Source organism: Brachyistius frenatus, unplaced genomic scaffold (assembly GCF_029030835.1).
Source record: "Brachyistius frenatus isolate BFR_SWC_R1_liver_20210118 unplaced genomic scaffold, ASM2903083v1 Contig_375, whole genome shotgun sequence".
In the NCBI taxonomy this organism is placed as follows: domain Eukaryota; kingdom Metazoa; phylum Chordata; class Actinopteri; family Embiotocidae; genus Brachyistius; species Brachyistius frenatus.
The window spans coordinates 142501-155000 of NW_027210974.1; the positions used below are offsets into that span (position 1 = coordinate 142501).

A 12500-nucleotide genomic window follows, 5' to 3' on the forward strand; every position below is an offset into this window, starting at 1 on the left:
CCAATGGTTGGCCCGCGGACCCAGTTTGGGCCGCACCTCCGGCCTTCGTCTTCTCCACGAAGACTTTAGATCAAAATGTTAATCTTCTGTAGAATTTATCGCATTTTAATCCAGTAAGAATTTGTGTCCTCTGAATGATGTGATTTATAAAGTTATTTCAGGGCGTTCAACATTCATGAAGTCACGTCAACATCACAAACAACAATTTATTATCTGTTCACAAAAACCCAGCAGACGTTATTAGAAAGAGAGTCTGACAGGTTCCTGCTTGACTCCCTCAGCGCCTCCTCTTCCTCCTCTTCCTCCTCCTCCTCTTTTTCCTCCTCCTCCTCCTCCACCTCTTCCTCCTCCTCATCCTTCTCTTCCTCCTCCTCCTCCATCTGCGCACTACTGACTCATGAATATTCGTGTTCTTAATGAAGCAGCCAGTTGTTAAATGAAGGAGGAAACAGATTTAAATGTGAAACTAACTTCTCTGTGAATCATGGTCACATGATTTTAATGTTTTCATTGAGGTTTATGAGCCCAAAGAGTTTAATAGTTATTATTATTAATATTCACAATACAAAGAGAAGTAAAGAGTTTTATAGTTATTATTAGTAATATTCACAATACAAAGAGAAGTACAGAGTTTTATAGTTATTATTATTAATATTCACAATACAAAGAGAAGTAAAGAGTTTTATAGTTATTATTAGTAATATTCACAATACAAAGAGAAGTACAGAGTTTTGTTTGTTGTTTTTGAGGCAGAAAAACATTTTCTCCTCAGATTTGGAACATTTCTTCATAAAGCAGCAGTTTTAACATTGTGAGTAACTTCTTTATGTTTTCATGAGATCTGCTGCTGCAAATTAAAATTTCTGACAAAACATTCAAACAAACATCAAACAGGACACGAAGAGACTCGGCGGGTTCGTCTGAATTTATGTTTAATAAGAATCACGATGAACAGAAACTGACGTCATCGTAGAAGTCGGATACGTGAACGTTTGACGTAAAGACATTAAAGACGATTTACTTCGTAGAACATCGATCTCAAACTCACTGAAGCACAACGGCTTAATACTTAAAAGACAAACAGGAAGTGAAGCGAGCGTTTAAAAAGGGGGCGGGGCCACATAAAGTAAATGTAGGAGCCAGTCGGTCACAACAGCTGTCAGAGTCTTCCTGTTGCTACGGTAACACGCCTGCAGGCTTTTCACTCGAAGATTGTCCATCGTAGATTTAAATTTGTTCACGTCAACGATGACTCTTTAACGCACACCAAAGTTAGTGACGGAGTTCCACAGGGTTCGATGCTCGGGCCGATACCTTTCACATAATACAGGCTTCCCTCAGGTGATATTATTCATGCCATGCGGCTAGCTAGGTTGCTACCAGTCGGCGGGGTCGTGTTGAGCTTGTTAATGCAGCAGTTTCCTTCCAGTTGCCGGACGTCCACGATGGGACTGAACACACAACCACACGAGAGCGGCCCAGACCAGGTCCACGAACACGGATGTCCTGTCCCACCTGAGCGCCGTCGGGACGATTAGCTGTTGGTCATCAACAAGAGTCTACACGTCAAAGTTGAAGCTGAGGAATTTCAGTATAAAATGTGACACTCTAGTGGTACTCGCTGGTATTGCAGCTGAAGACACTTCTGGATCGGAACCATTTTACAGACCTGAAGCTACGAACTCTTTTAGAAACAGTTTATAGTTAAAACATGAAAACAAACAGGTCGATGCAGAACATCGAACACGTAATGACGTCACATCAAACGGTAGACCAGAGTCCGGTCATCAGGCCGGGTCCCGGAGCAGCTCGTTGTTCAGACACCCGGCGTGGACGGAAACGGGTCCTTCTCCGTCTCCACGGGAACGTGTTTGGTCGTCCTGGTTTCGGCGCCGACGTCCTCGGAGACCGGAGACGTCTTCTTGCCCTCCAGCCAGTAGGTCACCATGTCTCCTTTCCCCTGGTGGACACCGGACAGGTAAAGATTATTACTGGCCGGCCGGCGCCACCTGTCGTGTCGGTGGGCGTGGCCAGCTCACCTTCACCTGCAGCGTTCCTCTGCACTCCAACACGTAGCCGCCGATCTCCTCCAGCAGGTAGAAGGTGCTGCAGCTGCACTGGATCTTCAGGGCTGGAACACAGAGAGCAGCAACATACCAAAGTCTCGGACGGACGGACGGACGGACGGACGGACGGACGGACAGGCGGACGGGCGGACGGACGGACGGACGGGCGGACAGATGTCCTCAAGTGCACCGTCGCGGAAAGGCCTTTCGGTAACTATGACAACAAGGTGAAGGAGACGGTGGGTGTTACCCAGGCTCGTGGACTCCATCCTGGACGCGGTGTTGACGGTGTCTCCGAACAGGCAGTACCTGGGCATCTTCGTCCCCACGACGCCGGCGACCACCGGACCTGAGGAGCACCGGACACAACGATCAGAGAGGCGACGGCGGTTCGGAGCGCCGGCGGACCGTCTTCGTACCGGAGTGGACGCCGGCCCGGATCTGCAGCAGCGTGTTGGGTTTGTGGGGGATCCTGAAGGTGCGGCAGACGCCGACCAGGTCCAGAGCCATGCTGGCGATCTCGGAGGCGTGGAGGATCCCGTTCTCCGGGGGAACGCCGGACACCACCATGTCTGCTCAACGACGAAGGAACGTCGGTAACACGCTAACAAACACGTAGACAACATACGAGCTGCTCGCTCGCTTACATGCGTCTCCGATGGTCTCCACCTTGTACACGTCGTAGTTATCGATGATGTCATCGAACGTGGTGTAGAGCTTGTTGAGGAAGTCCACGACCTGGTAGGGAGTACTGCTGCTGGACAGCTGGGTGAAGCCCACGATATCACTACACACACACACACACACACACACACACACACACACACACACACACACACACACACACACACACACACACACACACACACACACACACACACACACACACACACACACACACACACACACACACACACACACACACACACACACACACACACACACACACACACACACACACACACACACACACACACACACACACACACACACACACACACACACACACACACACACACACACACACACACACACACACGTTAGCTCCAGTAGGAGGACCCTTCGATCAGCTGACTGAGCCGGTTTGGTACCTGAAGAACACGGTGGCGCTGACGTAGCTCTGAGCCGCGGACGTTTTCCCCTGACGGAGGTCGTCGGCCACCTGCTTCGGCAGCATACCTGCAACACACACGCCGACATCTTTATTTTATCGGAGCGACGCTTGGCTCACGAGTCATTTGTGGTGTTTCCGGTTTTAAGGAACAAATAATATAATGATGTTACAGAAAAAAGAAACGAGAGGCTTAAATGAAAAATCTGTCGTATTTAAAGAGTTTCTTTCTTTCTGAAACGTGATTTCAATGTTTGACTTCCTGAAGGTCATTAAAGTTCCTGAAGGTCATTAAAAGGTTGTGACGGGTCAGAGCTATAAATTACTGCATCGTCTACATACAACCGAATCTTCTCTTCTCGGTTTGTGTGAGTGTGTGTGTGTGTGTGTGTGTGTGTGTGTGTGTGTGTGTGTGTGTGTGTGTGTGTGTGTGTGTGTGTGTGTGTGTGTGTGTGTGTGTGTGTGTGTGTGTGTGTGTGTGTGTGTGTGTGTGTGTGTGTGTGTGTGTGTGTGTGTGTGTGTGTGTGTGTGTGTGTGTGTGTGTGTGTGTGTGTGTGTGTGTGTGTGTGTGTGTGTGTGTGTGTGTGTGTGTGTGTGTGTGTGTGTGTGTGTGTGTGTGTGTGTGTGTGTGTGTGTGTGTGTGTGTGTGTGTGTGTGTGTGTGTGTGTGTGTGTGTGTGTGTGTGTGTGTGTGTGTGTGTGTGTGTGTGTGTGTGTGTGTGTGTGTGTGTGTGTGTGTGTGTGTGTGTGTGTGTGTGTGTGTGTGTGTGTGTGTGTGTGTGTGTGTGTGTGTGTGTGTGTGTGTGTGTGTGTGTGTGTGTGTGTGTGTGTGTGTGTGTGTGTGTGTGTGTGTGTGTGTGTGTGTGTGTGTGTGTGTGTGTGTGTGTGTGTGTGTGTGTGTGTGTGTGTGTGTGGTACTGTAGAGCAGTCGGTCGGTCTTCTGTTTCTCGTGTGTCAGATCTTGAGTCCTCTCGGCCACCAACACCTCCAGATGTTTACTGTACTTCTCCATCTGAAACAGACGATCAGACTTCAGACTGAAGAAGAAAACAGTTCAAACAACAAACACGAGTTTTTAACTTTTTACCTTTTTAATTCATTTTTCATTAATAAAATGTAAAAATGAAAAAGTGGCTCCTCCCCCACAGATTAATGTCTTGGTCACAAACATCACTTATTTGAACGAACACATGATGTTAGATAACGCTGCAGTATGATACAAAGCTACGTGTAACCATAGCGACCCCATGTTCTCACCAGGTTCATCATCATGTCTACCGGACTGACTTTGATCGGGTTGATACGGTGGACGAACTTCCTGATCTGCTCGAAGGTCGGTCGGTGGGCGGGATTAAAGGAGCGGCATCGCCGAATCAGCTGAGGGAACACACGCAGGTCAAAGGTCAGCAGGAAAAGGTAAGACGGAGTTTTCTTGTGACTTTGAAGTTTCTGTGTTTGTTTGTTTTATATCATAAAAAACTGAACAAGAATATAATAATGATAATAATAAAGTTTGGTTCAAATTAGAGTTGGATTGGGTGTAGATGCACCTCCACGTAGTCGGCAGCACACGGGCAGGTGGTGTCGGCTTTACTGGAGATGAGCTCAGGAAGAGGAGGACACCACGAGGACTCCAGGCTGGACTCCTCCACCTGCAGGACAACATATTCATTTCATTTATTGGACCAGCTCGACCTCACCGAGATGGCAGCATGTGAGAAAAGACCCGCCGGGACTCACTGGGACGGGGTTACTGCGGGTGGCGATCTCCAGCAGGATGATGGAGTAACTGGGAAATAAATGCGTATCAGCTGCAATGAAAACCAGGACATGTTTAAGATTCTCGGACTCTGTTTGGGGTCAAAGGTCGTTCCCACCTGAACACGTCTCCCGCCAGCGTCGGCTCCATGTTGGTGTTCTGGAACTCAGGCGGCATGTACACCTCCAAGAGCCTCTGCTGATAGGTGGACAGAGGCTCCGCCCCGTCGTCCCTGCGATACGTCCTCAGCCCGTAATCTGACACCACAGAACACGTCAGTCAAAAAGCAGTTTTACTGCACTGATCTGATCTAATATACGAATCTGAGAATGTTACCATCGTTACGACAATCAACAATATTTTTCTGATAAGAATGAATTAAATGAGTGCGATGATGTGCTCCAGGTGTGTTGGAGGTTTTCTGGAAGCAGCCCCTAGAGGCCGACGTGGTAACTGCACTATGAGGCACTTCTGCATTGGCTTCGGAGATTACGTACATTTTTACATACGGGACGTGGTGGAGACCAAAAACAAGCTAAAAGAGAGTAACCACTGGTCCTCTGGTGGTTTTCACCACGTTGGAGCTCTAAATTTTCTATCAGCCTCGAGTTCACGAGTTATGACGTTGTTTGCTGACGTTTCCAGAAAGGTCAGAGGTCATGGAGGTTCATGTTTGGTTGGATGTTCAGCTGATATGTTGTAATTTTACTTAGATAATATTCTACGTCTGACGAACACGTTCATCTTTCCTCTGAGTCTTTCTATTTCCTGTTAGCTTGATAAACCTCTGTGGCTTCTAGACACCGTCCGTTGCCTAGCAACAGCGTTCTTACAATTTAGCCACTGTAACGCTGAGCACCCGCTGCGCTCATGGCTTCCCGTGTCGTAAACCACGAGCTCACGAGTTCCATTTGAACGCAGCATCGTTTCGTGTTTTCGCTCCTTCCACCTGTTATTTTGCAGACCCAGCGGTCGTCCAAGACGCAGTTCACAGACTTCAGCCGGCCGTGACAGATCCTGTGCTGGTGGAGGTACGACATCCCTCGGGCGATGTCGGTGGCGAAGGAAAACCTGGCAGACACAAACAGACGCAGAGCAAAAACATTCAGTCCAGACACAACGTCTGTTTTTAATTTGCTCAACACGTTGCTGAGTCGTAGACGAGCGTCTCCGAGCGTCTACCTGAAGCCCCAGTTCAGTGGGATCTCCTCGTTCAGGAGGACGTCGTTAATGCTTCCTTTCGGGCAGTACTCCGTCACTATGGCGACATTTGGCACCTCGACACATCCACCGATGAACTTACACAGGTTGGGGTGATCGAGCTCCCTGGAGACAAAGACAAAGAGACAAAGTAGTTCCGATACGTGGTTGTACACCTGAACGGTGCTCCGCCCCCTTTTTGTCTCCAAGTGAGGATATAAAATGTCCTCTTGATCCAGCTGAAACACTTTTACGTTGACAAGCAATATTATGCACGTTCAATATCATGCATTTTTTTCTTATTTATACGTTAACAAGTAAAAATGAAAAGGCAGCAAAGCATCTTTACAAGTTTGGTAGCAGATAAAACGGAAACTAAAAGTTTACGATAATGTAGTTAAACAACGATAAACAATACGGGCTAGCTAATAGGTTAGCTTCTGCTAATGCTAACAAGCCTTGATGACGACAATGTAACACATGAACACCATGTTTCTCAGACAGTGACTGGTCTTTATTTTATATTTCCCTTTGTTTCATATTTTATAAGTGCAAAGCCTCGTTTTGATCCGCTCCCGTTTGCCCTGGTTAAGTTACAGCACTTCCTGTATCTGTTTCAAATTAAAGGCCCTCTAGTGCTTCAGTCAACAGAAGCCCTTCATTTACTAACTTCATTATTGACCATTGTCTGCAAACCTGTGGTTACACAACCTTCAAAATAAAAGCTGTGCTCTGGTATTTCAACACATAGCACAGCGCCCTCATGTGTGCGTTACCTGACTTGTTTCACTTCCTGTCTGATGGTTTTGGACAAAGAGAAAGTCTTTGTTTGAATCCTCTTGATGGCCACCGTCCTGCCGTCACTGGAGAGGGAAAGGATTTTCAAAATAAAATACTTCTATAAACAATCTACCAGCCAAATAAAACCTGGCCCAGACCGCGGCCCCTAACGAGCAGCACTGAGCCGGAGGGCGTACTATATCCCGGTGCAGGTGAACAGGGTTCTCCGGGTTCCTGGTTGTCCCGTGCAGGAGCTGAGCGCCGTCACACAGCTGGTGTTACTGTCGCTGTTCCCCACCGGGATGCTCATCATACTTCCCATGGTCATATGAGCCTCCTGATCTACAGAGGAACAGACAGAACGAAGGATCGACTTCTAGCTGCTCTATGATGAAACACCAGATGTTGATGTGAGCTGTCGTACCTTGTTTTATCGTGAGGAAGTCGATGATCCAGCTCTCGTCCCACAGCAGCTTCTGTTTCTGGTACCTCAGCCACTGCGACAGACGGACAGACTTGTTGAAGCGTTTGTCGTTCGTTACGATAGAACTTTCCGTGCGTTGCGTCGTGCGAGTTTCTCACCACAGCGGTCAGTATGAAGGAGAGGCAGAGCAGGCTGAGCGGCAGGCCGATGGCCAGCTTGGTGGCGGGGGTCATGGGGCATTCACCGCAGTCCGCTGGACAGGTGGAGCAAAGCTCCGCCTCCTCGCAGACGCCGTCACCACAAACTCAGACAAGGAAAATTAAGAAGATCAACATTTCTGACCGTAAAAGCCTGAATGTGTTTGGAACAAGTTTCTCCCAAAGTGGAGTTCATGTACGCGCAAAGCTCTGGACCTCTTAACCAGATAACGTTGGTCTGACTGGGCTTTCTGAAGGGAACCTGGCGGACTGTCCGGGCTCAGGGACCTTCGGCCTACTTGTGCGCTGATCTCTAACTCCACGTGACCTTCAACTTCTTTTGTCCTCACGCGATCCGCGCCGGCAGCGGTCGGATCCCTTCGTCTGTCACATGACCCTTGTTGTACTTGTTTCTAATCGCCAGGAAGTAGAAAGGGAACAAACCTACCGACAGCAGGCAGCACGGTGCTCTTGGCCTCCAGCGCAACCTGCATGCGACCGACTCGTATGTGAGCAATGAGCGAGGTCAGGCCAGCGTGGAACAGAACCACCTGCAAGACAATGTGTTGGGTTTACAATGGGTTGACCGGGTGTCGACGGCCGGAGAGTCACGAACTTTCACATGGTGTGGTGTTGTTTTCCTAAAGCACGTGACACTGTCCAGTGAGAGGCTGTATTATCATGAGGTAATTTATAATGTGAGCGTTACCTTGGCCGTCCAGTTGGTCTGCGTCATCCTGCCAGAAGTCGAGATGGTGTGTGTGAAGATCTTCCCGTCGTCGGGGATCCAGGGTCCACAGATGCTCTCTGTGGCCTGACATTGAAAAACAAAAACACTTTGTTCCTCTGAGAGACTTCACAGTGAACGTAAACAGTGAAGTAACGAAAGGCTTCCTGGTGGAAGCCGTGTGCATGTGAACACGCGTGTACCATGTATCCCAGCGGACAGGAGTGAATGTTGGCGTGATGAATGCAGCAGTTTTCCCCGTCGGCGTCCTTCCAGTCGGCCGGACAGTCGTGATGCTCGCAGAACCTCCGAGCCGCTTCGGCGTCCACGATGGAACTGAACACACAACCACACGAGAGCGGCTCAGACCAGGTCCACGAACACGGATGTCCCGTCCCACCTGAGCGCCGCCTCACTGCCGGTCCTCCCAGCATACCTGTGGGTGAAGATGTGGTTGAGGACGGCCCAGCGGTAGAAGGAGTCCCGCGCCGACACCGAGTACGTGACGCTGAACACCGCGCCGCTCTTCACCAACTCTGGAGGACGGACCACCCAGGCCATCTCCAGACCTGAGCGGGCAAACACAGGACGGGAAGCACAGGGGAAATCATCACGCTTCGTTTCTGCCCAACAGGAAACATTTTAAGAAACTTAAAGGTGCCATATTGTAGAAATTCTGATTTCTTTTTTTGATCATAAAGCAGCTTTAAATACTCTGAAAGTGTCAAAACACCGAGTCCAGAGAGAAAAACACAGCCTGTTTTCAAAAGATGTGCTGTTTGGACTTCCTGTAAGTTTGTGATGTCACAAACTCATGATGATGTCATATGCCTGCCCTCAGCACCGCCCACCGTCCGACTTTTTATGTGGAGGAAAACACAGAGTGGTCATTCTAACAAGCTACAAGGCTGAAGAAAACCTGTGATTGGCCTGGACGTGTGTCACTCAGAAAACAGCCAGCCAATCAGAAGAGAGGATTGTTGATATCAATGAGTCTTAAAGAGACAGACACAAAACAGCCTGTTGTTGGTAGAGCGGCAGAGAAGAGATGGAAAACTGTACTGGGATGTTTTTTTGTTCTTAAAACCACAAAATGATTGCTGGACTGTGTAATACACCCGCCGGTCCACCAGAGGACAGTGTGTCAGTATCCCAAACCCTAATTAGTTTTTTTTTTTTTCGTCATGCTACCTACATGTTTTTTTCTTACCTTAATCTTGTGGTTTTTTCTAACGCTAGCCACGTAGTTTTTTTGTAATGATAAACGTGTTTTATTTTTGAACTGTAAATATATGTTGTTGTTTTCTTCAAGCCTACCACGTGTTTTTTCCTTGTCCTGAACCACCTGTTTTATTTTCCAACGCTAACCACATGTTTTCATCATGTATATTTTAGTTTCTTACCCTAAATAAATGTTTTTTTTCCCACTAAATCTAACCACGTGTTTTTTGACAATTCAGTGAGGCAAAGCTGTGAAGCCGACACTCTGCCCTCTATTGGACAGGTATGTTACACGCTTTGAGGTTGGGATAGCAACACTGCAAATAAAACAGCAGGAAGTATAAATTGTTGGAGCTTTAAATCATCCTTCTGTTTATTTTTTTTAATTTCTTCTGGTTTTCTCAAACATAAAATGTTTCTGGTTTGATTCTGACCTCCGCAGTCGATCATGTTGGATTCGTTGGGTCCGTCCAGAGGCCAGCAGTCGTACTCGCTGTTGTCCAAGTCGTGCCAGCAACACACAGGAGCGACACAGCAAACACACACCTGGAAACAATGAGCAGAAACCAGGAACTAAAATCCACAAACAATCCAGCAAGAACATAAAAAGAAACATCTGCTTTTATCATCAGAATACTCGTTAGATCTAAATCTGAGAGAAAGAAGAGAACTTGTCCAAAACGTCACACAAAATAGCACATAAACAATACAGATAGTAAGAATTTAAGGCGTTTTAAATCATTTGTATTTTTTTTAGAGCCCCAAAAATTTGAATCTAAATAAATTAAGAACGAGCAGAATTAAAGAGGAAAACCAGCAAAATGTAATGAAGTGAAATGATGTTTCCCTACAACCTGAAAAAGATTTTTTTTGATGTGATCACACCACCAGAATCATTCCTTCAAAATAAAATACACACGAGTATCATATAATGGAGCTGCGTTTTCTGACATTAAAACAAACCAGATGAATTCCCCTGAATTTAAAACCCTGATGATGTTTTCAAATGAAACTTCGATCCTGTTAAAATTTGATGTGTTGCTGTGATGTCTCACCCAGAGCAGAAACCAGAGTCCTCCTTCTGTCTTCATGTTGCTGCTGATGGACTGACGGACTGATGGACTGATGGACTGACGGACTGATGGACTGATGGACTGATGGACTGACGGACTGATGGACTGATGGACTGACGGACTGATGGACTGATGGACTGATGCTCGGCTGAATCAGTGCAGAACAAAGAGATGAACCACTCTGCTGCTCAGACCTGAACTTGGAGCTGGTGAAACGTCACTGCCCTCTGCTGGTGAACGCTGTTACTGCACCGAGTTCTGCTTGGAGGCTCTTTGTCTTCATTTCAAAGAGAAATATAGTGTTGTTGTTGTTGTTGTTTTTAACTTTGCTGCATTTATGTGACAGACTATATCTTTACAAATCCATTTTTAACTAAATGACACAAGTAGTAACACAAAAAAAAAGAATTCAGGTATGTCAAATCATTTTGAAAGCACACAAACATAACGAGGAACTTATTTTTATTTTTTGTTTTTACTTTAAATTAAAAGTTAAAAAAAAAAAAGTGTATTGTTCATCATGTGTTAGCTCGTAGTTTTAGCTGTAGCTACTTCATACTACCAGTTTTAGATAATAATAATAACTTTTTTCAATGGCTGGAGTTGCAGATACATCATGCATTTCACATTTCAGATGTCCATGATGTCATTCTGGACCACGTGACATCACTTTTGCCACACACGTGCCTCTGAGCCTCCAGGTATCCACATGTAAATGTTCAAAATAAGCTTTCTACATCGAGCAAATTCACAAATTCACAATTTTAGTGTCCGATATAAGATAAAGGAAAACAAAATCAAATACATAGTGACGAGCTGAACTTTGTGCCCGCGAGGCTGCTCAAAAACATGACGTCAGAGAGCCAACAGGCATCTCCTTGAATGAATCAGCTGGGTCCAGGTAGAAGCAGCAGGGTGCAGCACGAGGATGTAAAAAACTGAAATCAGCCGAACTTCCTGCCGTCACGCGACTCTAACAGGTCTCACCACCGCGTGCACGAGGACACACTTCTAACGCGCGCGACCCGCACGAGTTCCGCCCCAGAGGATTTGACGACTTTTTCTTCTAATAAAAAGCGTTTTTGTGACGTCACAAATCGAGTTTATTGAGCGGCTTGGTGTCGAGCCTGGTCCGGTTTAACCACCGAGGAGGATTTAACGGCTCACCTTCCTCCCGTTCACACCGGGACCGGGACCGGGTCCCCGCAGGACTGGATTCTGTCGGTGAGAAGAGGAGGATGCTGAGCCTGGTTCTTCTGTCCTGGTTCTGTACGTGGACCCGGGGCCAGCGTTTGGACAACGACAGGTCAGTTTTACCGGCGCATGCAGTGACTTTTTATTAAAACTTGATCAAAAACCTTTTTAATGAGTTTTTTTTAAACATGTATTCTTTTAATAATTCCACTAATAATCACACATTTATCAGCCTGCTGCCTTTCAGGGTTCAACGATGCCGCAAACAGACTTTAACTACAGAAAATTAACAGTATTTCTTTATTAGCTTCATTTTAATAAATAAACAGGAAGAAAATAATGTTCTTCTCCAAGTAAACTTCATTTAATCAGAATGAAGCAGCTGCAGACTGAAGCTCAATCACTGATTATTTCTACTTTTAAATGCGGTGTGAACAGTTCATTAGTGACCAATAACCAGGACAGACTGAGGAGGACACTGCTGAGACCCTCGATGGGAGACAGCAAGAGAAGACAGATGGAAATAAGCCGTTACATAAAGATAAGAAACACGGCAGGAAGAAGTCTGCAGCGCTGATTTAAAGGACGTGAGAGCTGCAGTTCTCTGCAGTTTTACATCCTTTTCATGTTAAATTGCGTCCTATAATTAAACAGTGTAAGTGCCGGTTACGGCTCAGAAACATTGCTGCAGAAATAGAAAATTATGGCGAGTAGATGAAAGTAAATCAGAGTTCACAGATGAGAAGAAG

At 46.5% G+C, this 12500-nt stretch overlaps 2 protein-coding genes across 2 annotated transcripts in view; one reads left to right on the forward strand and one right to left on the reverse strand.

The window, feature by feature from the left end:
* Positions 1 to 711: 711 nt before the first annotated feature.
* LOC138636398 (atrial natriuretic peptide receptor 1-like) lies at positions 712 to 10694 on the reverse strand. Its single transcript, XM_069724396.1, has 23 exons — positions 10540 to 10694; positions 9919 to 10030; positions 8700 to 8832; positions 8467 to 8599; positions 8246 to 8350; positions 7985 to 8087; positions 7498 to 7643; positions 7340 to 7412; positions 7113 to 7257; positions 6912 to 6998; positions 6118 to 6261; positions 5885 to 6006; positions 5054 to 5192; positions 4917 to 4965; positions 4727 to 4828; positions 4434 to 4553; positions 4095 to 4188; positions 3158 to 3245; positions 2714 to 2853; positions 2486 to 2638; positions 2317 to 2415; positions 2040 to 2131; positions 712 to 1960 (listed from the first exon to the last, which is right to left on the reverse strand). Exons 1-23 carry the CDS (start codon positions 10573 to 10575, stop codon positions 1817 to 1819), a joined length of 2559 nt encoding a protein of 852 aa, XP_069580497.1. The 5' UTR covers positions 10576 to 10694; the 3' UTR covers positions 712 to 1816.
* Positions 10695 to 11641: 947 nt separating this feature from the next.
* Positions 11642 to 12500, forward strand: part of LOC138636393 (mucin-2-like) — a 13346-nt gene continuing 12487 nt past the window's right edge. The window contains exon 1 of the mRNA XM_069724389.1: positions 11642 to 11863. Within this exon, the coding sequence (XP_069580490.1) occupies positions 11796 to 11863 (68 nt within the window). The 5' untranslated portion in view covers positions 11642 to 11795. The remainder of the gene's footprint in view (positions 11864 to 12500) is intronic.

Coding starts and splice junctions, on each gene's coding strand:
- LOC138636398 (XM_069724396.1), bottom strand. CDS start 10,575: ATGAAGACAGAAGGAGGACTCTGGTTTCTGCTCTGG. Junction 7,258..7,339: donor CTTCCTCACGATAAAACAAG/GTACGACAGCTC, acceptor GTTCCTCTGTAG/ATCAGGAGGCTCATATGACC. Junction 6,007..6,117: donor CCACTGAACTGGGGCTTCAG/GTAGACGCTCGG, acceptor TGTGTCTGCCAG/GTTTTCCTTCGCCACCGACA.